Source organism: Camelina sativa, chromosome 9, assembly GCF_030686135.1.
Source record: "Camelina sativa cultivar CO46 ecotype springtype chromosome 9, ASM3068613v1".
NCBI lineage: Eukaryota > Viridiplantae > Streptophyta > Magnoliopsida > Brassicales > Brassicaceae > Camelina > Camelina sativa.
Window position 1 is genome coordinate 822,433 of NC_141888.1, and position 21,741 is coordinate 844,173.

Here is a 21,741-nt window from a genome sequence, read left to right on the forward strand (position 1 = left end):
CCGGGGGTGCTGGGAACCCAGGTGTGGGGTTGCAGCAGGTGGAGCCCAGGGTCGAGATGATCGCTTGGCGGATCTGTTGGCGTGCTGTTGGAGCGGTTACCAAGAGGGGTACCAGTGTAGGCTCCAGTTATGCCGCATGTGGCGGGGTGCAGTCGAGGGCTACGGATGTTGAGGACTTTCCACCTTATGTTAAGAGGATGGAGCGGTTGTAGATGACCGGTATGAGATTATTCTCAAGAGGTATCGGGCCTAGAGAGGCGGCTAGGTGGACATATGCAGTTGGAGCAGATACTTCTCTGCTTGGTGGTTAATCTAGTTGGATATAAGTTGAGTGGGCAGGTGTAACATTGCAATGTTATACTCGGACCACATGAGGTAGTTGTGTCGAGAGATGTTTATAGTCGTTAAGGATTGTTGCTCCTGAGGGGATGGTGATTCCCCTGAATACCGATAGCTCGAGGGGCTGAGGGCTCCGAGAGTGGCAGAGGGGATGTTGTTCTCCTGAGGGGATGAGTAGTTCCCCTGATACCGGGATCTTGAGGATTGTTGTCCAAGAGTGAGACGGTATAACTCGAAGACGCTGGTCTGAGAGTGAGATCGGTATGACTCGAAGGTTGCGACCTAAGAGTGGAAGAGTTGGGAGCAACAAATTCCTAGGACGTGAGTATAAACATAACGATTGAATGTAGCCCAGTAGATGGGAGGATTGCCTCACTGAGTGTTTATCAAATACTCATGCATCTCAATTTGTGTTTGTGGTGCAGGTAAAGGCAAAGTGTGATTGTGGAATCAAGGCAATGAAGAGGAGGATGTTCTAGGGACTCGATTGGATGTTGTCTGACATTACTAGGTTGCTAGAGTTGAGTCATTAGAAACATTTCTAGGTTGCTGTTTCATGTTTCTTGTTGTTTGGTATTGGGATATTGCCTTTGCTATAATATCGGATTGTTATTGGTTATTATTGGTTTATTATTGGATATTGATTTATGTTATTCCGCTGTTGATTGTGAATATGGTTAGGTGGCTAGTGGGTATGGGACCACTAGTTGTAGTTTATTTTTATATATATATTATTTATTATTTATTAAAAAAAAAGGGTCGGTCGTTTCAACACCAAGCAAGAAAGGAAAAAGCTTACCTAAAAGAGAAAAGGGAGAAGCAGCCAGTTATAAAAAAGGGAGAAGAAGAAAGCTCATCTAAAGAAAAGTGAGCGGAAAAAGGTTGCAAGAACAGCAACAAAGACATGATGGAAGATCATGGGACAGACATAATGAAAGAGGTCATGGAGAATTCAAACACAACGTGAAAGAGGTCATAGGAAATTTGAAACAAAAATGGAATGAATGAGTAGAAGAATTGAAGTGTGGGAAGCATTCGATCAAGAGGGAGGCAAGATGCCACTCTACGCTTTTGAAGACCAAAGTTGTGACGAATTAAAAAAGAAACGTAGTGAAGAGCAAAACTCAATTAAGAGGGACTGTTGTAAAGTCAAATGTTATGTGTAAAACGTGAAATGTTACGAAGCGTTGTTAGTGTAGGAAGTTGCAACGGTTGCTTTGTGTCTTTAGGAAAACTACATAAGGTGGATCTTTTCTTATTTTAAAAGTTGTCGAGAATAATTGAGAAGTTTTTCACTTTTTCATTCTCAGTTTTTTCTCTACCATGCTCTGTATTTGAAGCAATGGCTTCTGGTGTAATACAAGAGCAGAACTTCAACAGCGGTTACGGAGGAAGTGATGGTGGCCGATGTGGATACGGTGGTCGTCGTGAAGGCGGTAGCGGTTACAGAGGAGGTGATGGTGGCTACGGAGGAAGTGATGGTGGCCGATGTGGATACGGAGGTCGTCGTGAAGGCGGTAGCGGTTATGGAGGAGGTGATGGTGGCTACAGAGGAAGCGGTGATGGTGGCAGTGGCTGGTAATTGAAGATAGTGTGGTTTGGTGCTGCTCTGTGTTTGGTTTAGATTTGGTTCTGTGTCACCCTTTTGGTTTGGTTTGATTCTGGTTTTAGGGTTTAGGGTTTAGGGTTTTTTAATAAGTCGTCTTCGACTGGTTTTTTGCTGATTTGTGTGATTCTCTTTGATTTTTGTTTACAGATCATTAACGATCGTGAGGCTGGAAGGTCAAGGGGATTCGGATTTGTCACCTTCAAGGACGAGAAATCCATGAGGGATGTTATTGAAAAAATAAACGGGAAAGAGCTTGATGGCCGTACCATCATTGTGAATGAGGCACAGTCCCGAGGAAGCGGCGGTGGTGGAGGAGGCCGTGGTGGCGGCAGTGGTGGTTACCATAGTGGTGGTGGTTACGAGAGACGTAGCGGTGGTTACGGATCTGGTGGAGGCGGCAGTGGCCGAGGTGGATACAGTGGTCACCGTGAAGGCGGTAGCGATTACGGAGGAGGTGATGGTGGCTACGGAGGAAGCGGTGACGGTGGCAGTGGCTGGTAATTGAAGATAGTGTGGTTTGGTGCTGCTCTGTGCTTGGTTTAGATTTGGTTTGTTGGTTGATAATTGAGTTTCAGAGTTGCAAAGTTTAAGTCGTGACGTTTTGGTTGGTGACGTTTCATCCAAGAGTCACAAGTTCTAAGAGACACAACTCATTATGATGTAGTGTCTGTTTGTTTTCTATATAAAACAGTTCTGTTGTTGATGTATGTAACAAGTTTTAGTTGATCGAAGTTTTTATTTGTTCTTATCTTCAAAAAGAGACAAAGTTCTCTTACTCTGTTTTATTATTATCTTCTCTCAAAATTAGAACATGGTATCAGAGCTTATGTTGGTCTTGGAGCCTGTCCAAGCAAAACAAAAATAAGAAACATTATGTTGCAAGAAGAAGAGAAAGATGGAGACAACAAACCAAGGGTGAGAAGAAGAAGAAGAAACGAAGATCAAAATAGGAAAAGATGGTGGTGACAAGAGAGAGTACTATCAACCTTCACAAACAGCACCATTATTTTCACAAGTAGTACGTGAAGCTCCAAAGGGATGAAGGAGATAAAAAATCTTCTCAAAAAGGCAATGGAGACCATAGATGTGGAGATGAAGTTGTGAATGGAGAGTTCTGAAACTTTGTTCAACAATGTCTTGGTATATCACAAGGATGCAAAGAAGACATCACTCGATGAAGTTGAGAATCAGAAGATTTCTTCAACGGAACCAGACGGAGAAGCCACTTTTGAAGAGACAGAGTATGACGAATTAGCAAAAAGTGGTGTTGAGTTTGAAAGAAAGACGTCAACACAGAGAAGCTGCCTGTTGGATGAACAGAGCAAGACCACTTAGGAAAGGAGACGTGATGGTGTTCAAAGAGTGATACCAAACAATAAAGGAGGATGCTTACCTCATAGAAAAAATGGAGCAAAAGAGGATGTTTACCTCAGAAAAGAAAATGGAGCACTTTATGCTCATCAAAAGGAGACACCAAGCACTAAAGGAGGATGCTTACCTCAGAGAAAAATGGAGCATAAACCGGTTGATAAGATAACCGAAGAAGATATGAAAATGTTTCACGCACGAGACGTCACAGAGACGTGAATGTGATGGTGATCAAAGTAAGTCATCAAGCAAGAAAGGAGCTGCTTACGTAAGAGAGAAAAGGGAGAAGCAGCCAGTTGCAAAAGGCAATAAGAAAATAGTTCACTTAGAGAATAAAGAGTGGAAGAAGGTTGCAAGATCAGCCGATGAAGATCACGGAAAACACGTGACGTAACTCACATGGTGAAAGTTTGAAGAATACTTGGAGAAGGTTTGCACATAACAAAAAAAAAAGTGAAAAAAAACCAAAGGTTCCAACGTGAGAAATCGTCTATTTGTACAAAACAGAAGAAGGCTTCTTAGCAAAAAAGGTTTGATGTTTTTGAGAAAGAAATTCACACGGTGCAACAGCCTGTTTGAAAGAAAAAGAGTTAGCTCTAACCAGATGGAGTCATGGAGAAGAGATGTCATTAATTACCTGGAAATAGAGAAGTTCATTAAGCACAACAAGGTCTGAAAAACGTTAAAGCAAGATTGGAGTTAGTGGGAAACTCAATTAAGAGAGAGTGTTGGTTGATACTACTTTGTGTTCTTATTATTTTAATAAACATTTAAGTCGTGACGTTTTGGTTTGTGACGTTTCATCCAAGAGTCACAAGTTCTAAGAGACACAACTCATTATGATGTAGTGTCTGTTTGTTTTCTATATAAAACAGATTTGTTGTTGATGTATGTAACAAGTTTCAGTTGATCGAAGTTTAAATTTGTTCTTATCTTCTAAAAGAGACAAAGGTCTCTTACTCTATTTTGTTATTCTCTTCTCTCAAAATTATAACATGGTTCTGTGTCACCCATTTGGCTTGGTTTAAGAAGTCGTCTTTGTCTAGAACGAAATGTTAATTTGCATGTTGTTCACTAAAATTATAAGTTTCCCCCTAAACCAGACTTGACGTTTTTCTTTTCCGATCAAAAATAATTTACTCGGTTGACTTATAATTAAGTTGACCGTATAGCATATCATCTTCATACCCATGTTTTGAAAATATTTCAAATAAATCAGTAATAAGTAACATACGTAACCAAACTAAAATATGGAACTATCAGCCGATCAAGCTTTATATAATTGATCGGAGAACGTTGGTTGCACGATTTCAACCCTAACACATTATATATTTTTTTACATTTCCAAAGTGGAAAGTGATGATTACATCCCAAGGAAATTTTCAAATGTCTCTATTAACAAATGTGTGGAGGCTTATCGAATGTATACAATCTACATTTCCAGTTGGGAAGAAAGCAGATCAGAAAATAGTAGAACTATCGAGGCATTTGGTTGCCAAATTTCATGTTAACTCAAGAAGCCGAAATATTCATATCCCATTTAAAATTTTTAAAAATATAAAATAAATATTAGAATATTTGTAAATATTTGTTTCGAAAAATTTTTATATTTTTGAAAATATTAAATTCTTATAGATAATTATTAAAGTTGGACTTCGATAGAATGAACTAAAAAAACTCAAGAAGATATACTACAAATATCTATTTAAATTGAAGATATGGCACAATTTTCTATAGTCCCGAAAAAATCTCATAAGGTTGCTACAAATCTCCATCACTAAAAGGATGAACAAAGACTCTAAATAAGATAGAAGATCCTGACAATTATAATTAGGAGGAGGATCAAAGAAAACAAATTAGAAAAAAAAAACTAATGAAAATAAACACAAATAATTTTTTTTTAAACAAAAATTAGAAAAAAAATTGGAAATCAAATATTCATATCCCATTTACCATTTTAAAAAAATGAAAAAAATACTATGATCTATTATAAATATTTGTTTCGAGAAAATTTCTATTTTTAAAATTGTTATCAATATAGAGGCACTCAGTCATAACATTCGATTCTAATGAATCGAATTTACTATTATGTGATTTTGATTGTTTATCTATGGTGAGATGCTATTGATATGCTTTACTGTTTTCATGAATTGAATTTCTAACTGTATTTATAATTTTAAAATATTATTATTTTTTAAACTGATTTTAGCATGAATATAAACCTATTTTTATTGTAGTTATACCCCAATATAATGTCCACGAATGGTAAGTTATCTGATGCTAACCTACATATATTTTAAATTAATTTTGTTAATTACATTTGGTTGCGAATGCTCGCGGGTAACTCCCCTAACTATATTACTTTATATTTATATTAGAAAATCTATTTCCGTTTCTTATTATTGAAAATTAAATCATAGCGTCTCTTTTGGTCAATTTTTTTTTCATTTACATTTTTGTTAGAATTCTTTTTAGTCTTAGAATTAATGTACTTTTTGGTTTGTTAAATTAGTTGAACTATTTTGTTAAAATATATTTATCCACAAAAACGTATAAAAGAATTTAATTAGTAATGTATTTTACCACAAAAAAAAATTTAGATAACAATTATTTTAAAAAAGTTTTTGCCCGCACAAGTGTGCGGAAAACTCCCTAGTAAACCTTACTTACTTCCACAAATTTGGAAGTTTTGAAGTTCCTAAACAATAAATCAAATCACTTGCAGAATTATGTATGGGCTTTAGGCCCAACGTGTTATAATCCACAAGAAAAACTGGGCTGAAGGCAAAGCAGCCCAAATAGCTCTTCTCGGCGAGTAAAAGAGGTATTATTACATAATTCAAACATTTGTAAGAAGTTTGCGAGTGAGTGGCATTGATTCATCTGATCGTCGCTCAAAGGATAAGAAAAAAAAAAAGCGCAGAGCAAAACTGATGAAGACAGAGGAAGAAGAAGAAGAAGAAGAATGGAGATCAGCTCGCGAGGTTTTGTTGATAGTTCTTCCTTATCTTCCTTCGTTGTTCGAGCTTCTCTCCATGACTCGCGTTTCGCGATCGCTCAGAGACGCGATCAGAGATGAAACCGCCTTGTGGACAAACATCGCCGTTGAACCACCGCTGAGCTCTCGTCTTACCGATGATATTCTATCGGAAATCACTTCCAAATCCGCCGGAAAGCTCAAGACTCTGATTCTCCGCCGTTGTCTTAGGGTTACCGACAAGGGCCTCCGACGTGTGGTGGATTCGAATCCTCTCATCTCTAAGGTAACCAAATTTAGAACCCTAGAGTTTTAGATCTATCTGGAATTGGAATATGAAACTCTCTTCTCTCAGATAATTGTGCCGGGATGCTCGGGATTGACTCCAGAAGGAATCATGGAATGTGTTGTAAGCATGTCCAAGAACAATCATAAGTTGGAGACACTTCACATCAATGGTGTCAATGGCTTCACTAAACAACATCTCTCATCACTTTTGACTTACCTTTCTTCCGAGGGAGGAACGATCGACCTCGAGGTCTGTCCCAAATGCGATGAAGTAAGGATGATCCCGCCTTGCTCAAGAGAGTCATGTGTAAGTAAAACTCTCAAGTTAGAGATGATTGAGTTGAGACTCTTATAATACTACTAATAATATCATGTGTTTTCTTGGGTTGAAGAACCGGAAGCAAACGAATGAACGCAAGTGCCGGGGATGCTGGCTTTGTATCCCTAGATGTGCAGAGTGTTCTGTGTGCCTTGGACCTGACACTGAGAGTCAAGAAGCAGCGTGTGGTAATGACGACGTTCTGTGTCTTGAATGCTGGCTTGTGCTTCCCAAGTGCAGGTTCTGTAACAAACCTTACTGCACAAATCACAGTAGTCGTCGACATGAGATTGCAACCACTGATGCTGTGGCGAGACCTTCGTTTGAATGTGAAGCTTGTTACTATAGGGCAGGTACAAACCCATATGAAGTTGACTATCAAATCTAAAAGCTTGGATTGCAACTTGTTCTCTCTGCAACTTTGTCTCTTTTTTTTTTGTATATGAAAAGCTTTGGATTGTGATATATTCAGAGACGTTCATGGAGTAAAAGTAAAAAAAAGAAAGAGTCCAAGCTTTCAACACAGGAATTAGTTTACAATCATCGATGATCTTGAAGCCGAGAACCTACAGGCTATACCCTCCATGAACTTCTTGTTAAAGAAGATGGTCAACAAAACTGGGTAGACAGCTAGACACAGAGAGAACAAAACCACCGAGCTCTTTTTTCTGTCTCTCAAGTGTTGCAAAGAAAGAAGTTAAATTTTTAGAGAAACAAGAATCGAGAGTTGTTGTTCTTTCAGAGTTTCTACAAGAATACTAAGGCAACGATCAGTAGTAGGGAGAGTAATGTTAAGTCAGCGAAAGATGCGTGAGGGTGATGATAGTACTTTGGGATACATCCAGAGGTTGTAGAGTTCGCTGAAGGGGCCAGTGCCATGGTGTTGTTTCCAAGTGTCTGATTGCTTTTCGCACTGCAAAATGTAGAGATGTCGATGCAAAAGAAGTGAGCTTGATTCGTTTGGATATTAAAATTTAATCTTTTGTGAGAAGAAGAATAAGAATGTTACCTTCCAGGGAACACGCATGTTCCTCGACCTACAGAGACAATCAAAAGAACAGAAAGTCAATTTTCAGATACAAAGGCAATAGGTATATTCATTTGCAAAGAGGTGAATGATAGTGTTCACATACTTGGATCAGTTGTGGTGACTGTAGCAACTCCTTTGAAATCACAGCTTCCTAAAGCTTTCCCCATCTTCTGGTAATAAGAATTAAACGCATAAGTGGAATGTGCAACCACATCATCGGGTTCATAACAGGACTCTCCCTGCATCAATGCAGAGCAATCGACTTTCCCTGGACCGCAAGCCCAATCTAGAGCTGCCTGAAGCATCTTTTTATCAACTTTTTCCTTCGCTATACAAAACGTTTGATTTGTTGTATCATTCGCCAGAATAGCCCCTGCGCCCGCCAAACGCAAAGTGTAAACCGGAGTCCCGTTTGTATTAAACAGCCCCCAGTTCTTCTCAGATACTGGTCCTGGCCTCGAATCTTCATTGTAAAGCTCGTAAATGTATGTAGTAACTGCAGTTCCGGGGTGTTTTGGCGTTCCGGTTTTGTTGATCACGTGCTGTATCAAGTTGCTATTGTAAGTGTTTGCGTTCTCTACAGTTGCGTCGTGCTCAGACGGGCCTCCTTTAGATGGCCATCCAGATTCTGTGACCACGATTGGAATGTTGGTGAAGTTAAGATAGGACATTGCAAAATAAGCTGCGTCGACGATTGCATCAAAGACATTAGTGTAATGTAACAATGTGTTGGCGTCTACAGCTTCTTTGTTGGCTTGGAGAGGCTGAAAAAGCGCGTAGTCAAGCGGTATAACTCCATTGGACTGAACATAGTCGAAATAAGGGTAAACGTTGAGCAGCAATGGCGATCCCGTGGACTGTAGGAATTTGAGGAGAGGAACGATGACTGGATCCCAAGTCTTGTTGAAGAAAGCTTGCGAAGGAGGGAAAGAATCAAGAATGATGGTTGAAGAGTGCGGGGTCGATACTTTGATCTGACGGTCGAGATTGGCGGTGACGAGAGCAGCTTGGATGTATTTGAGGGCTGAGACGAGGACAGAAGCTGCATTTGATAGGCTGGTTAGGACTTCTGACCCGACAGCGATAGTGGTAATGTTGGTGGCAGGGTAATAAGCGGCTACGTTTCTAGTGACCCAGTTGGCTGCGGTTGCATTTGATTGGCTGATACCGAGAAGCTGTTCGTTTGGTACTGAGATTATAACTTGAATGCCGGTGTGAGCAAACGCGAGAAGCATTGAGCGGTCTGCGTCGTAGAGGCGTACGCGGTTGATATTTTGTGATTTGAGGAGTGCTACTACTTGTGTTGGACTTGGCATGTTTGTCACTTCCGTGCCGATATTCACACCGATTAAAGAATCTGAAATATATGACAGAACAAACTTAGCATATGCTGCGAGACATTTCACATGATAATCCGTCAACTGGTCGGTCCAATTTTCAATAAGCATTAAAACCAAATGCTAATGCAAAGAGTCAAAAATCAATTCTAAGTATGTGGAAACACAAAAAGAGAAGCCATTGGCTTGTGCGCAAAAATCGAAAATGCCCTTAGAATGAAGGGTAAGGATTCAACCAGCTCCGAGGACACTTTGGTCCAGTTAGATAGCAGAGTACTACTTGGGAAGCATATGAGCTGGGATGCAATATCTTGAGATTCTCATTCCCATTAAAAAGATGGCAAGATTGGAATAACCCCTTATTATTAAAAAAAACTAAAATTTTCAATTAAAGTCTTCATCTTTAGTTCTTTACTTAGGGAAAAGTAAAAACCCTTACAGAAATGAAGAATAACCCAGAATCATCTAAAAAGAAAAAAGAACATAATAAATCCTTGAAAATATCAGACTGTTTTGGCATCAAAGGGAGACAGTTGTGGAGTTGTTACCAAAGAAAGATTTACAAAATGAAGGCACCACATTTTCTATTTAGTAAACCATAAATATTCAGTCTAACCACAGAGAGATCCTTCAAGTGAAAGAACACACAAAGAAACAGACAAACTTTTTAACCACTAAAGTAGTAGAAGAAGAAGAAGATTCTATGCAAGAGTGAGAGAAGAAACATAGAAAAAAATCAACAGATTTAATCAAGAAATGGGTTTCTTTCAGTTGATTTTTGAAGAAATTAGTTAAGAGAAGAAATTTTGTTATACCTTGGGAGAGAGCAGAACTTGCAAAGAGGAAAAGGAAAAGGAGAAGAAGGGAAGCCATTGATGGAGCTTCAAATCTTGGGAGATGCTTTGATTTTGCTTCTGAAGCATAAAGACAAGACAGGTCTCGAGGTTCTCTCTGAAGTAACCCACGAGAACAAAATCCAACCAAGACAAAAAAAAATATTTATTTAAAAATAGAAATAGCAAAAGAAAAGTGAGAGAAAATTAAGAATCAGTTCACTTCAAAAGATTTATATATAAACTGATGCCTAAAGCCTAAAGGTGGGTTTCTGATTTACTTATTTTTATTTTTATTTTTGCTGAAAAAGATGTATCGTACCACTAAATAACAATTATTTTTTTGTTCGGTGGAGAAAAATTGCTTATATTTTCGTTTAATTGAAACTACAAGCTTTTATATACTCCTACTTACCAATCACCCTTTAATAAATGTTATAGGATTCTTTTGTTGTTTTTTTCAAATTTATGATAAATAGATTTTTTTTGTCGTTGTGAATCTTAATTGTTCTCTGTAGTGGCAGTGATTCACAGTTGATTCAGTTCAACGGTCATCTATGCATTTTTTTAAAAAAAATCGTTTTTAGTTTTAATTTTGAGTCTCTACTATTTATATACCACACGAGTAATCATTTATTTTATGTGTTTTTTTTTTCTTTTGTCAACTATTTTGTGTTTTTTTCCTATAAAGAATTTATATGAGAGATTCCTTAATTATTTACAGGCTGGAACTTTTTTTTTTGGTTGCTTTTGTCAGTCTTTTTTGTTGCTCATCTTTTCTCATTTTTTCCTTGTTATATTCTTCTTGCCATTTTGGGTCGAAATAAGGTTCGTATCTCTACAAATTTTACTTGAATACATGGTCATCAATGTTGATAGATAAATCAAATAAAAATAGATATTTGTTAATATGTTAACTGATAGATGTTGTTTTAGTCTTTCAAAGCCATTAATATTTTAGTCAACATGCAAAGCCAAAAGGAAACGTTAGTCAGAAATAAACACAAATTTCTATTTTAGATTTGCTTAAACAAATGATGTAAGATTTAAGGTTTTTAGCACGCATTATTGTGTACTTATCATTTGGGCTCATAATGGGTTTATAAGTCTGGTAAGGCCCAACATTACTGTTATTCTTTTCCGGGTCGGGTCACAAGATCCGAAATTACAAGGCATTCAAAAAAATGTCTTAGTCACACAAAATTTGTTCAAATCTAAAACCCTAATAAAAAACTTAGTTCGATCAGCTTTCGCCATTAACCAGAGTAATTTTGAGGTCGTCGAAGGTTTAAGAGACAGAATGGGCAAACCGAGCAAAGGGTGCGGCTTTGTCTTCTCTTGTTCCAACGATTATTCATCTGCGCTCATTATTTTTTTGGGTTCTAGAATGGTTTTTGTATTCGAGATTGTGAGTTTCCGATGCTTAGTTTCTGGCTTTATTTTTCACTTTCAGATCGGAAGTGACTACGAAATCTGATAAGAAGTTCGATAAGAAGCTTCAATTCTACACAAGTAAGCCCTGATTGTCTCGAAAAATTAAAGTTTTGTTCTTCTAAAAGAAAAAATCAAAATTGCAATGTCTCTGAAAACTTTGTTTTGTGAACGCAGAGGTCAAAGATACAGTTACTTCTTTGGCTGTCCAAAAGGAGATTGGCAAGGTAATCACTTAATGTTTCCCATTTGAGAAAGTTGCAATCTTTGTTTTAAAACTGTTGAGAATATTTGCTATTCTGCTACTTGAGTCCGTTTGTTTAGTTCTTTGGTGTTATTGTTCAGGCATTGTAGGAGTTTCGAATAATGAGCTTACTTCTACTAATTTAGTTTGTTGCAAATTTGAAAGCTTTGAACATTTTTTCCCATTAGAGGAAAGTATAAATCTTTGTTACAACTTGTTTGTTAGCAATACTGCAATTTGCAGGGAATTTCTAAAAATGAGCTACCTTTACTTCTACTATGGTGTTGTTTGTTTGCTATTGTTATGCATATCATTTGCTAATTAGGGTGAACTCTAATTATGGTTTGATCAGAAGAAGAAAATCCGCAGTCGTCAAAAGAAACTAAAAGCGTATGATCTCTCCAACCTCTCGGAGTTTCTTCCCGAGTTCAATGCTTTGCAGAAATCAGCTCTTCCTGCACCTGACTTGAAGATGAATTGCAAAAGGCGACAAAAGCTTGTGTATAATCTCCATTTTTCTTTGTGGTTTATTTGAACTTTCTTTAGTTGTGATATTTGCATCTGAAAGGATTGTCTTGTGTGTGTGTGTGTAGGTTGACGGAAGGGGAAAGATTGAACAAGGTTCTAGACCATCCAGCTTTCCAAGCTGATCCAATCGGTTCGATATTTCAGCATTTGCAGAGTCAACAGCCACCGGTGGAAGAGAAGCCAAAGAAGAAGACTAACACAAACGGGAGCAAGAAAAGGAATCGGAAAAAGGGAAAGGCTGATTCCATGGAAATCTAATCTTGTCCTGTAGACATAAGTTGCTTTTATGTTTTGTTTTGTTGTTTTGTTATAGTAGTAAAACAAAATCATGATTTTGGTCCTTGGACATGATGATGAGTCTTCAAATCTGATTGTTATTATTGTGCAACTTACACAAATTTTTCCATAAATATGTGCTCGAATCACAAACACAAAATCATCATCAACTACAACTTAAAAAGAGAGAAACGTAAATACTTTTTTTTTCTACGGTTCAAGCCAAATCTTCTGTGGAACATAAACAATCACGAGAGTGGTTCGCTGATCTCAAGGAGTTCATTGCAGAGACCTGTGTACACCATAGAGTCAGTTTCAATTGGTCTGAACTTGATGAGTGCTGACGGAACAAGTTCTTCGTCCTCTAAAGTTATCGGCTTCTGTCCCGGGGGTGGAGTATGCGGAATCACACGCCTTTTGACCAGCACAGGATCCAGAAGCTCGAATTGCAAACTCGGTTCTTTCAAAGCAGAGCTCACAAACTGATAAAGAAAAAACAAAAATCATCAAAAACTTTTGCCTAAAAAGACTAAAACCAGAATTGTGTGTGCCATTTTAAAGAGATATCATTTTTTTACCTCATAGAGAGTAATGGTTGGTTCCCATGGAGCAAACACACCTTGAAGCACAACTCCATCAGGAAACTGCACTCTTATCATACTTCTTTTGTATCTTCTTCTAGCCGCTTTCGCTTGCTTCTCCTTATAAGACCTTGGAATCAAAAGCTGAGACTCCGCAATCTTTTTCCTCCGTAAGTCCGCTTCTCTCTTTATTTCATCGGCTGATAGACTATAGAACGAATCAGGTACCTCTATTCTCGATGCTACGTTTTCAGAAACCGAGAAAAAGACACGAATCTGAACCAAGAAACCAAAAGAACAACACTCTCAGATCAATTCACAAACTAAAAAACAGATTCTTTCCCAATCTAAAGACCTTAACGACTCAAACGATTCATAACCAACACTGTGATTAAGCAAAGAACTCTTACCTCTCTATCAATCTTTTTTGGAGCCACTGGTTCCACAACCTGAGCTGAAGATACTGACTTCTCATCATCTTTCCTAGGCATCTCAATCTTTCTGTTTTCAAGAAATCCAACAACTTTACTGATCAGTTTCGATTGTTCTTCTCCAGGAACATCCATAACAGCCCAAATCTCATCATTTTCCTCTTTCAACTCAAATCCAACCAACTCAAGAAGCTCAACACCTCCGGCAACATCACCAACAGCTTCTTTAATCTTAGCATTGCTCATTCTAATCTTTCTAAACTTAGCATTCTCAGGTTCTTTAACTATGTTCTTAAACAACCTAAGCAAAACATCAACCGAGCTCTCACTTGGCTTCCCAGAGAGATACACAACCACAAGCTTCTCAATTTCAGATATATCATTATCATTATTATGATCCTTCTCAAGTGAAGATTCTTCTCCGTTAGTGTCCCCATTTCCAAGACAGCTCTCGACATGAACAGAGACTTCTTCCTCTGAGGTAAATGCATTTTTACAGATCGGACACTCGAACATATTCAGAGAGTATCCGTTCTGAGATCTGTTCGAAGACGTTATGAACGCACCGTACGGGTCGAACCCGTCTTGCGGAGGAGCACGAACCGGGTCAGGATCCGGGTTTTTCGTAGACCCACTAATAATCTTCTGATCGGAGGATATGGGTTTGTCAGGCAACTGCGTCGGCGTCGGAGTCGGATTCGGATTTGGTTTGGGTCTAGGAGTGGGATTGGTAGGAGCTTGGGAAGAGTTAAACCGGTTATGAATCGGGTTAACGGGTGGTGGTGCAGAGGAAGAAGAAGAAGAAGATCCGAGAACTCTACCTGGGCCTTTGAATTTGCCAGAGGAAGAAGATAAACTCACTTTTTTCATGAACCCTTTTAGCTTATCTTTAACGTCATCCATCTTCTTCTTCTTCTCCGTGTAATCTCAAGCTAAAAACAAAGTACAAATCTGTGTCTGAAAAATCAGAGAATGATCTGTTTTGTTCTCCGGTCGTTGAAGACTTTTTATTTGTGTTCTGTTTTTTTTTTTTTTTTTGCTTTTCTTCATATCAAACCTGCGGCGTAACTCTTTGATGGGCTTTATTGGGCTAAATTTTCTGGTCCAATACCTACATACATCCTAAAAGCCTTAAAAGTTAAAATTACTAATTTGATATTTCTCCATTAGCCTTGGTTTTTTTTTTTTTTCTCTCTCTTTTAAAACTCTTTAATTTTGAAGAAGTTGAATTTTCTATTGCGTAATTTGTGGGTAATTTTTCTGTCATGTTACAGTTATACCAACGGGTTAGGTTCCCTGATGTTGTTCCAAACATTCCATGAAGAGAATGGCTTCTGAACCTTACCTAGTTATCTTCTATTATCCACACTGTGCTATTACTTGACGTAGAGAGATGAATGGTGGTGATATATATAGGCATATAAAAGAATCTGTTTTTTTTCTAACATTCCAACGGAGAGATTCTAACGATGCAGTGTCACATTTGCCACTGGCACATTTTTTTAGCAACCCTTGTTTCACATAAAATAACGTTGAAGATAAAGGAAATAGTATATATAACAATGTTTGATCCACAGAAAAATAAAATAGTGTTGCTGCTTCTTTCTGGCCTAGGATAATATCGAACGCATAAAATGAAAAGAAATACAAAAGAAGTTAAATACTTCAAACAAATTTTAATCTACTTTAGAACCTAAAAAGGGGGGAATAATTGATGATAGACAGTGCGTCACGTAAGCCGATTGTTCCACCAATTATGCTTTTGTTTCCCCTACTTTTTTGTATGAAACATAATGATACTAAATATTCATATTTTATAGTATGATATGATTAGTATCTAATTCAATCAACTATACCTACCATTTGAGACATTGTATTTTACTTTAAGTCATGGTGGATGTTAGAACTCGTTGTGATGAGTTAAGATTAAATGAAAGGGGGTTTCAGAACTTAGTTGTATAAAACATGAATCGAAAAATAAAAATAGAATTGTTTCATTGATTATAATAGAAATGGATACACTACCTCCTAGGTTTTACTAGTGAGAATGCGCTGAGTAACTATTTTGAAAGAAATTTATATATACTGGAAAAAAAAACGTATACACTACAAGAAAACAAGCTATTTGCGAGGGAAGTTTTCCTAGCGATTCCCTCACAAATAGCCTATAGCAAGGGATTTGCGAAGAAAGACAATCCCTCGCAAATCGCTTCTCGCAAATTAAAAATCTCGTAAATCCCTCGCAAAATTTACGAGGAAAATCTTCCGTAACATATCCCTCGCAAAATATGTCTAGTAAATTCCTCGGAAAAATTGCTATAGATTTACGACATTTTTAAAAGTAATTATATATTTGTTGTCCCAAAAAGAAAATTATATTCATGCTATGGATTTGCGAGGGACCATAAATAATTATAAAAGAAATATAATTAATAATCTTTAAGAAACTACGTTAATCTATTTAAAATTTGATAATGTTACCAAAATAAAGAAAATAATGATTTTTCTTTATTGAATAAATAATGATTTCTTTTATTAAAAATTAATTAAAAAAATACAGATTTATATAGACATATATTATGTATTGTCGATGATTGTGGTTTGCGGCGGAGGCAAAGGTGAATAGCGCCAGAAGATATGATGGCAAAGGGAGATCGGGAATATGGTGGCAGAGAGAAGAGGCAGCAGCAGAGGATATGAGATGCGACGGCTTATAATATGAGACGCAACGACGGAGGATGAGATGCAACGGTGGTGAACTTTTGATATGTAGTGAACGACGGCGAGAACTTCGAGCTGTGGTGGTGGTGAACAGCGTTCGATATTTGTTTCGATGAACGACGACGGGAACTTCGAGATGTGGTGGCGTTGAATGGCGGAAGGTTGCAGATGGAGCTTCGAGAATTGTGGAATGAGAAGGGATAATGGTAAATGGCTTAACTGATTCATGAGATCTGGGGAAGGAGACCAACGAGAAGAAACGAGACCAAAGAGGAGAAGAAGAAGAAGAAGTGAAAAAGAAGGAGTAGATTTGGTCTGTTGGATCTAAGCTTATCAACAGTGGATGATGTTATTAAAGTGCAATCCTTGTCTTTATGGATTAGCCAATGGGAAATTTTCATTTTCTTAAGTTAATAAAATCCATATAACTCCTTTTAAAACATTATTACCACTTAAGTTTGTTTTGTTTTTAAAAGAAAACAATCCAATAATTATCATACTTTTTGCTAACAAATTTTAAAATCCATAGATTTACATAAAAAGAATACTGCCAATGTTTATTATTTAACATGTTTTAAAAGTAAATAAAATTTTTTTGGATGTTTTACAGAAATTTTGCAAGATAATTGCGAGTGACTGTAGCAAATGGTTCTAAAAATCATTTTTATTATATTTTATAATTTTTTTATAATTTTTTTTTCAATTTGCTATGGATTTGCGATGACACTTTTAATTCCATCGTATATCCCTCGCAAATTTGCTACAGATTTTATCTTCGCAAAGCTGTCGCAATATTGCGATAGATATGCGAGGATATTAATGTTCTTACAAATCTCTCGTATATCCCTCGCAAATTTGCAGCGGATTTGCGAAGACACATCCCATCGCAAATTTGCGAGGAATTTGCTATGGATTTAAAGTTTGTAGCAAATGTCTCGCAATTCCAAGGCAAATTTGCGAGGGATAATTTCCCTCGCAAATATTCCTAGCAAATTGATTGTTTTCTTGTAGTAATATATATAGCTCGCCATGGTTAAGATTCATCATAGAACAGAAACATACGCTTTAAATGTCAGGATCCGTAACACATATAACATTAATCGACAACGTTAAATGGTTATGGTAATCAGAAATATCAAAAACAAATTGCATGCGCCACACTTTAAAATGTTCTAACATAAAAGATACGATCACAAATCCAAACGGCGTGAGTTTTCTATATACATTTTGAAAAATAGTAAAAAACATAAATTAAAGGTGGGTCAAAAAAGAAACATCTTTTTAGAGTTTTAGTGGAGAATATAAAGAATCTCTTCGCTTTTCTTTCTCCTTTACCCATTTAATTCTTTTTTGATAATATACGAAAATTACTTGCCACCTGATATATTGAAAAAAAAAAAACATTAATAGAGGATATTGAATAAAACGTCGGAATCCATATATATATAGTGCCTTGTCTAGGGTCCATCACAAATTAGTCCGTTAATCATAAAAAGTTTTTGATTGTGATGATAATGTTCGATTAATTATTAGATAGTTAATTGAAACAAAGATGAGTTAGTAGGAGATGGGTCACTTCATTTACCTTTACCTCTCTCGCACGATTTTGCCATAAAAGAGAGAAATACAACGAGTAACGTAACTCCAGCAATTAAGCCAACTATGATTGCAAGTGTTTTCTCTATCTCATCGTCATCATTGTTACGACTTCCACCTAATATATATACCCCATAAATGAAAATTAATCAAACCATTTTAACAATACAATTATAATATGTTACATAACATTTAAAAAAATTAGAAATTCTATAAGAAGATAAATGAAAGAAAAAAAAAACAATCTTGAAAATAGAAACATACCAACACTAAATCAAAATTAACAAAATAAACCTACTAATTAATTTTAAAATAAACAAATAAGAACCTTAAAGGCTTAAAAGAGAAACAAAAGAAAGCAACGGAACAAAGAAGAAAGGGCATTACCGTAGCCGTTGGCTTGAGAGTGACCTCCACGGCCCGAGTAACGCGCGTAGCATTTGGCTAAGTACACGTCAGCCCAAGCGGCTCCTCCGCAATCCGATCTCAACCGTCCGATCGCCTCCATCAAACAGTCTTGACACTCGGTCGCACTGAGATCTCCGGTGCACTGCGCCACACCTTGCAACCCCCCTGCCACTCCTACTCTGTACGAACCACCGCTACTCGCCGCTAAATAACCCACCACCGAGTCTCTCCGAGTCAGCTCATCCGAGTTATAACCAACCGGTGGTCCACAACGTCTAACCACCACCGTTTTGTCTTCCACGCCGAGGAACGTCGCGTTGTCGTATTTAACGAAACAGCCTTCGAGCTGCAACGCGCCACCGCAGGCCATGGCGCAGAGACTCCCTAGGCGACTAACGGCTCTCGCTATGCATCTTGCGCAATCTCCGGAGCCGGAGGAGAGATCGCCGCGACACTGGTACAATCCGTAGACGTAGGAGCTGTCCCCGGAGATACCGTTGACGGTGAAGTTGTTGTATGTGTAGAGAGAAGCTGAGCTAACGAAGGAGGTGAGCAGTGAGTTTACGTTGGACTCGTAAGGTGATCCCGGAAAGTACTTTGCTTGTGAGCAGCCACCGTAGACGAAAGTATCAACGGCGGCGAACGTGAATGTTCCGAGAAGTGACACGACGGCGATAAAGAGAAGTGTTTTTGTCGGGAACATGACTTTCACCTATTGTTCTTTTTGTTTGGTGTATGTATGGACTATGGAGTATGGTCTAAAATGATTCAAGAATATATGAGAACGTAGCAACTTCTTTATGCTTGCTAAAATGCTAGGTGCGTTATTATTATCGTTTTGTTTATTTATTTATTGAGATATATAATACGTTGGTGCATTAATATATGGTTATGAAACACTTTGTGTATATATTAAACTTCTTATCATTTGTTTTTGGTTTGCTAATTGCTATTGTGCTATACTGTAGTCTGTACACGGTCAATATTATTTTACAATTGCTAATGTAGTCATATGCGCTCATGATATAAGTTATACGCTCGTCTAATGGACAACTAGAGAAAAAAAATATGGACAACTAGAGTGCATTCTCGATCTAAGGTGACTTTTGTTAAATGAACATATTTATCAGAATTGTAAGTACTGTTATCTTTTGGTTATTAAGATTAATTCAAACTATGCCAGAAAAATTAATTATATTTATTGTTATTTCTTACATCTTGTTCATCATATTTCTAAACGAACTTCTATTGTCATTAGTGAGCTAAGATTCATGGATTATTTATTGCATATAGTTTATAGTTTATATACCTTAAAGTTATAGATACAAAGTTACTTTCAGAAAAACTTGCTTAATTATGTTTACTCAACTCAGTATAAAGATTTATTGACCAATATAAAGATTTTAAAGTACTCTCTTCCTTCCTTTAGGATTAGATAGATGTCTTTGAAGGGTTTCCACATAAATCTCAAAACAACTTTTTAGTATACTGTATCATATACTTTTTCCTTATACAAATTTACAAAACACTATAAAACAATAAGGGCGAAACTGGAAAATTGTATCAAATATTTGCATAAAAGCCTAAAATAATACTTATTACAATGAGCAAAATTTAAGTGGTAAAACGACATTTAAACTAAAACAGAGGAAATATTAGCTTTTCTTTCTAAAAATGGGTGTAATTGCTCCTTCTACTTTCTACTTTCTAGTATGATCTGGTTACTTTTCTTTTCTTTGAAGTGGTTAGTGGTGGTGCAGTATTGATTGCATTAAGAAAAAACTTCAAAATTATAACGCTCATATTGGAAGACTTGGGAGTTAAACACATAAAGAGAGTATCTAACTCGTTTTGGTTGATTAAATCTACTACTTAAGTTAAAACTAGCGTCTCACTAATTAAAGATATTTAATTAGCATTAAACTCCATTTTTAAGAAGGTTCTGTAATCCATTATATAACAAACCAATAACACAATATGTAACATACTAGTTTTTACACCAATATAACTCATTTTGACCTTCATCTTTAAACCAAAAATATGACTTGTTCAACTGTTTTCACCATTTTTTGGTGTTTCCGATCCCTTTTGAAACTTCTGTTGAAAGTATAGGTTCCAATCTACGAAAATGAACAAGAACATTAATACGGCAATGAGAGGCGTCGTTCTATAGGAGTGTTAGTAAGTATAGACTTATAGTAAATACGATTTCACCTCATAAGAACCAGATTAACAATCATATAGCTTTTTTTTTTTTTTGACAAACAGATCTTGTATTCATTCAAACAACAAGATAAAATGTTATAAAGGTTAAAGAGTTTTCCAAAAACAAAGCTTGATACAACAATAAGAAACAAAATGAAAGATAGATAAATCAACAACATATCCAAGAGATATTGGAGACTTGGGCAATAAAGCACCAAGCCACAAGCAATTCCAATGGAAGTTGATGCCATATTCAAGACTAAGGCAGGAACATAGGAGATAGCTGATAGTGGGACGTTGAGAGGGTTTCCAAAGCCGAGAGACAAAATGGATTGATCTGCTCAAAGGCAAGGAGGAGGGTGATTGGAGGTTGAAAGTCGGATAAGGCTTGTTTGAAGAGGTCTCGGTAACCATCACTCCATGGAGCTGGGGTCATAATGCCGATAATCTTCAGACTTATGCAAGGGGGAACCATCTTCCTGGCTTTTTTGATTTGCACTTGACAAATCTCGGGACACATGGAAGAGGTGGAGAGAAGGTTGGGAAGGCTTCGGTAACCTCCTCTCCAAAAGGAAGAGGTCATAATGCCGAACTTCCTAGGTCTTTCGGTTTCAGGGCATAACACTAACGCTTGAGAGGGTTCAGGAAACAGGTTAAACATAGAGGATAAATCAAAGAGGTTCCGGTAAAATTCGCTCCATAGGAACAGGGTCATAATGCTGGGCTTCTTCATCCTTTGACAATCATAGATAGTGGCTCTAGATGATTTTAATGACAGGGGTTTGCAAAAATACTTTGTAACAACATAGCAACAATGGTTGATTAGGTTCTAATTGCAGTCTTCGGACAATTGAGACCATGGATCAACACAGAGGTATGCTATGGATAGACAAAGAAAGATTTGGAACAGACCTGGGTTTTTGAAGCACAAGATTTGGGTAACGGCTCGTCGTCAATATCTTGTACAACTCCAGTGTCAAAACAGAGCTCCTGTCCAACCGCAGAGAGGTGTTAGGATTGACTTCGAGGGGAGTCGGTGAGAGAGACGAGACATAAGGCTAGCAGTATGTTATGGGATCTCAGATTTGGTGATGAATGGCTGGGAACTCGCGAGAATCGACTCACCGAGAGAACCCACTGGAAGAGACGGAGGGGGAGGGAGAGGATGAAGCTGAAGCATGGCCGGAGTAGATGATTTGGACTTCGGTGAACCTCCGGTG

General features: G+C 37.3%; 6 protein-coding genes across 12 annotated transcripts; 3 read left to right on the forward strand and 3 right to left on the reverse strand.

Moving 5' to 3' along the window:
* The first annotated feature begins 1,607 nt into the window (after positions 1-1,607).
* Positions 1,608-2,696, forward strand: LOC147937540 (uncharacterized). 2 transcript variants are annotated; one of them, XM_087464020.1, is made up of 2 exons: positions 1,608-1,917; positions 2,096-2,696. In XM_087464020.1, exon 2 carries the CDS (start codon positions 2,165-2,167, stop codon positions 2,447-2,449), a length of 285 nt encoding a protein of 94 aa, XP_087320146.1. In that variant the 5' UTR covers positions 1,608-1,917; positions 2,096-2,164; the 3' UTR covers positions 2,450-2,696. The 2 variants fall into 2 exon arrangements, with proteins under 2 accessions (XP_087320146.1, XP_087320145.1); XM_087464019.1 differs by having other exon boundaries at positions 1,609-1,968.
* Positions 2,697-6,167: 3,471 nt separating this feature from the next.
* Positions 6,168-9,316, forward strand: LOC104710090 (F-box protein SKIP28). 3 transcript variants are annotated; one of them, XM_087466686.1, is made up of 4 exons: positions 6,168-6,579; positions 6,649-6,888; positions 6,974-7,253; positions 7,351-9,316. In XM_087466686.1, exons 1-4 carry the CDS (start codon positions 6,250-6,252, stop codon positions 7,431-7,433), a joined length of 933 nt encoding a protein of 310 aa, XP_087322812.1. In that variant the 5' UTR covers positions 6,168-6,249; the 3' UTR covers positions 7,434-9,316. The 3 variants fall into 3 exon arrangements, with proteins under 3 accessions (XP_087322812.1, XP_087322813.1, XP_010424934.2); XM_087466687.1 differs by having other exon boundaries at positions 7,373-9,316; XM_010426632.3 differs by having other exon boundaries at positions 6,974-9,316.
* LOC104710092 (glucan endo-1,3-beta-glucosidase 3) lies at positions 7,393-10,469 on the reverse strand. 2 transcript variants are annotated; one of them, XM_087466685.1, is made up of 4 exons: positions 10,083-10,469; positions 8,034-9,287; positions 7,910-7,937; positions 7,393-7,813 (listed from the first exon to the last, which is right to left on the reverse strand). In XM_087466685.1, the coding sequence occupies exons 1-4, from the start codon at positions 10,138-10,140 to the stop codon at positions 7,648-7,650; spliced, it is 1,506 nt and encodes a 501-aa protein (XP_087322811.1). In that variant the 5' UTR covers positions 10,141-10,469; the 3' UTR covers positions 7,393-7,647. The 2 variants fall into 2 exon arrangements, with proteins under 2 accessions (XP_087322811.1, XP_087322810.1); XM_087466684.1 differs by lacking the exon at positions 10,083-10,469 and having other exon boundaries at positions 8,034-9,378.
* A 768-nt stretch (positions 10,470-11,237) lies between these two features.
* LOC104710093 (uncharacterized) lies at positions 11,238-12,713 on the forward strand. 2 transcript variants are annotated; one of them, XM_010426634.3, is made up of 5 exons: positions 11,238-11,420; positions 11,554-11,612; positions 11,709-11,758; positions 12,128-12,276; positions 12,369-12,713. In XM_010426634.3, the coding sequence occupies exons 1-5, from the start codon at positions 11,401-11,403 to the stop codon at positions 12,559-12,561; spliced, it is 471 nt and encodes a 156-aa protein (XP_010424936.1). In that variant the 5' UTR covers positions 11,238-11,400; the 3' UTR covers positions 12,562-12,713. The 2 variants fall into 2 exon arrangements, with proteins under 2 accessions (XP_010424936.1, XP_010424937.1); XM_010426635.3 differs by having other exon boundaries at positions 11,269-11,420; positions 12,131-12,276.
* On the reverse strand, positions 12,658-14,639 carry LOC104710094 (plant UBX domain-containing protein 2). The gene is made up of 3 exons (XM_010426637.2): positions 13,571-14,639; positions 13,158-13,436; positions 12,658-13,061 (listed from the first exon to the last, which is right to left on the reverse strand). Exons 1-3 carry the CDS (start codon positions 14,492-14,494, stop codon positions 12,828-12,830), a joined length of 1,437 nt encoding a protein of 478 aa, XP_010424939.2. The 5' UTR covers positions 14,495-14,639; the 3' UTR covers positions 12,658-12,827.
* A 2,806-nt stretch (positions 14,640-17,445) lies between these two features.
* On the reverse strand, positions 17,446-19,390 carry LOC104710095 (plasmodesmata-located protein 6-like). 2 transcript variants are annotated; one of them, XM_010426638.3, is made up of 3 exons: positions 18,296-19,390; positions 17,898-18,026; positions 17,446-17,690 (listed from the first exon to the last, which is right to left on the reverse strand). In XM_010426638.3, the coding sequence occupies exons 1-3, from the start codon at positions 19,017-19,019 to the stop codon at positions 17,680-17,682; spliced, it is 864 nt and encodes a 287-aa protein (XP_010424940.1). In that variant the 5' UTR covers positions 19,020-19,390; the 3' UTR covers positions 17,446-17,679. The 2 variants fall into 2 exon arrangements, with proteins under 2 accessions (XP_010424940.1, XP_087322814.1); XM_087466688.1 differs by lacking the exon at positions 17,446-17,690 and having other exon boundaries at positions 17,795-18,026; positions 18,296-19,220.
* Between the last annotated feature and the right edge of the window lie 2,351 nt (positions 19,391-21,741).